The sequence below is a fragment of the Pelodiscus sinensis genome, chromosome 1 (genome assembly GCF_052426305.1).
Source record: "Pelodiscus sinensis isolate ZL-2025 chromosome 1, ASM5242630v1, whole genome shotgun sequence".
Classification (NCBI taxonomy): Eukaryota; Metazoa; Chordata; order Testudines; family Trionychidae; genus Pelodiscus; species Pelodiscus sinensis.
The window spans coordinates 359,680,931-359,683,585 of NC_143052.1; the positions used below are offsets into that span (position 1 = coordinate 359,680,931).

At 47.6% G+C, this 2,655-nt stretch overlaps 1 protein-coding gene across 1 annotated transcript; it reads right to left on the bottom strand.

The window, feature by feature from the left end:
• Nucleotides 1-338: 338 nt before the first annotated feature.
• Nucleotides 339-1,286, bottom strand: LOC102460637 (olfactory receptor 52E2-like). Its single transcript, XM_006112436.2, has one exon. It carries the CDS (start codon nt 1,284-1,286, stop codon nt 339-341), a length of 948 nt encoding a protein of 315 aa, XP_006112498.1.
• Nucleotides 1,287-2,655: the final 1,369 nt, after the last annotated feature.

Consider the following 2,655-nt stretch of genomic DNA (forward strand, 5'->3'; position numbering starts at 1 on the left):
GTGATGGGAAAGAAGATGAGCAAGCAGGAGGGAAGGACACTTGGAAGAGGAATAAACCTGCCCAGAGCCCAAAGGAAGGGGTGGGGCAGGGATGGGGCCTTTGGGAAAGAGGTGGGGTCGGTGTCAAGGCCTTGGGTGTACAGTAACAACGTAGAAACCCAACAATTTAATGAGTCGCACACAGATCGATTCCCCAATATTTTACACTTAGAAAGAAATATCAGGAAAGGATTGAATTGATCTTTGACTAGCCAGTGAGTCATGCAGGAAAGCAAGTCCAGCACCAGCCTTCTTGACATGGCACTCTGCCAGAGAGCCAAGACACCAAGAGAAAAGGTTTAGGTTCCTTTCGGCATAACAAGCCGGAGCAGCCTGTCCCGGATCTGTTTGGTCCTTACTCCATAGATGATGGGGTTTAGCATGGGTGGCACCAGGAGGTAAATGTTGGCAATCAGAATGTAGAAATGCAGGGGTATATTGAAGCCAAAGCGAGTCGTGAGGGAGGAAAAGAGATTTGGAGTGTAAAATGTTAAGATGACACAGAGGTGAGAAATGCAGGTCCCAAAAGTCTTGAGCCGGGCTTCCTTTGTAGGGAGGCGGAAGATGGCCCTGAGAATAAGAATGTAGGACACAGCAATAAAGAGCAAATCCAGACCAACCCTACAGAATAGCACAAAGAGGCCGTAGTAACTACTGACACGGACGTCGGCGCAGGCCAGCTTCACCACATCCATGTGCTCACAGTGCGTGTAGGCAATGACGTTGGTTCTACAATATGGCCAGTGTCTTGCCAGGAAGGGATACGGCAGTGCAAGCAGGACACCTCGCAGCAAAACGGCCAGGCCGATCTTGGCCATCATGGAGTTATTTAGGATGGTGGAATGTCTCAGGGGATGGCAGATGGCCACGTAGCGATCAAAAGCCATGGACACACAGATTCCAGACTCAATCAGTGCGAAGGAATGAACGAAAAACAGCTGGGTGAGGCAGGCACTGAACTCAATCTCCCTGGAATTGAACCAGAAATTGCTCAATATTTTGGGTAAAGTAGCCGTGGACAGGACCAGGTCGGTGATGGCCAGCATGCAGAGGAAATAGTACATGGGCTCATGGAGGCTTGGCTCTGTCTTCACGATGAATAGGATGGTGACATTCGCCAAGATGGTTATGACGTACATGAAGCAGAAGGGGATGGCGATCCAGACATGGGCCCACTCCAGGCCAGGAATACCCAGCAGGATGAAGGTGGAGGGGTTGGTGAACTGGGTTGTATTGGAATCTGCCATGGAGCAGGGAGGAAGGTGTCCAACTCTGAGGCAGAATGGTGTTTATTGCGTGTGCCGTACGTTCTCCTGATGTCCTACGTATGCCCAGGATCTACAGCAATGGTTGCAGTACTAGCGTCTGAAAGGGTAGAGAATGTTTGTATGAGGTGCGCTGCGCACTGAGGGAGATTATTTTTGTGGTGAACCAAATTGGTTACTCTTCACACCCTGAGAAATGACATTTTCATTATTCAGAGAAGTGGGGGGGAGGCAGTTTTCTTTTAAACATGAACTCTAAAAGGAAAGGCAAAGTTTGAAAAGAGCTTTGACAACCTTAGGACACAATGGAAAACCTGTCCTGGGACTAATGAAATTATAAGTGTTGGGAAGGAGAAATTAGTCGCTCGCAAACAAAATGGGAAATAATGGTATGGGAAGGAGCCCTGTTGAAAGGTTTCTAGTGTGTCCTAGTGGATCACAAGAACAGTCTGGATAAACAGTGTAACACAGTCGGACAAAAAGAATTCCTAAAGGAAGAGGACACCAGGTATCTATCTCCAATTCAAATTTCAGCACCGTATCCCATTGGTTCTTCCAGTCCGCTGCCAACACCCTTGCCAGCGCCCGGAGTTTAATCCCTCAGGGTATGTCTACACTACCCCGCTAGTTCGAACTAGTGGGGTAATGTAGGCATACCGAACTTGCAAATGAAGCCCAGGATTTGAATTTCCCGGGCTTTATTTGCATAAGCGGGGAGCCGCCATTTTTAAAACCCCGCTGGTTCGAACCCCGTGCAGCGAGGCTACACGGGGCACGAACTAGGTAGTTCAAACTAGGCTTCCTAGTTCGAACTACCGTTACTCCGCATTTCACGAGGCGTAACGGTAGTTCAAACTAGGAAGCCTAGTTCCAACTACCTAGTTCGTGCCCCATGTAGCCTCGCTGCACAAGGTTTGAACCAGCGGGGTTTTAAAAATGGCGGCTCCCCGCTTATGCAAATAAAGCCCGGGAAATTCAAATCCCGGGCTTCATTTGCAAGTGTGGTATGCCTACATTACCCTCCTAGTTCGAACTAGGAGGGTAGTGTAGACATACCCTAAGTCACTGGGTGCTGGCCAGCCTCCTCCTGTCCATCACAGGGCAATTTTCTTATAAACATAATTCAGAATTCTAATGAAGGTTATAAGGGAGAAAAGCAAAAGAGAAGAGTTGGTAGTTTTTCAAAGGGACATTATTAAGAGCCCGAAAGCAAGCTATTCCACTGTGTTGGAAAGATAGAAAATACAGCAAAAGACTGCGTTGGCTTAACCACGAGATCTTTCATGATCTAAAAATAAAAAGGAGTGATATTAAAATGGAAACCAGGACAAATGACAATGGGTGAATATAG

What these genes read in the sequence shown, in the direction of transcription:
- LOC102460637 (XM_006112436.2), bottom strand. Translation starts at nt 1,286, where the DNA reads ATGGCAGATTCCAATACAACCCAGTTCACCAACCCCTCCACCTTCATC.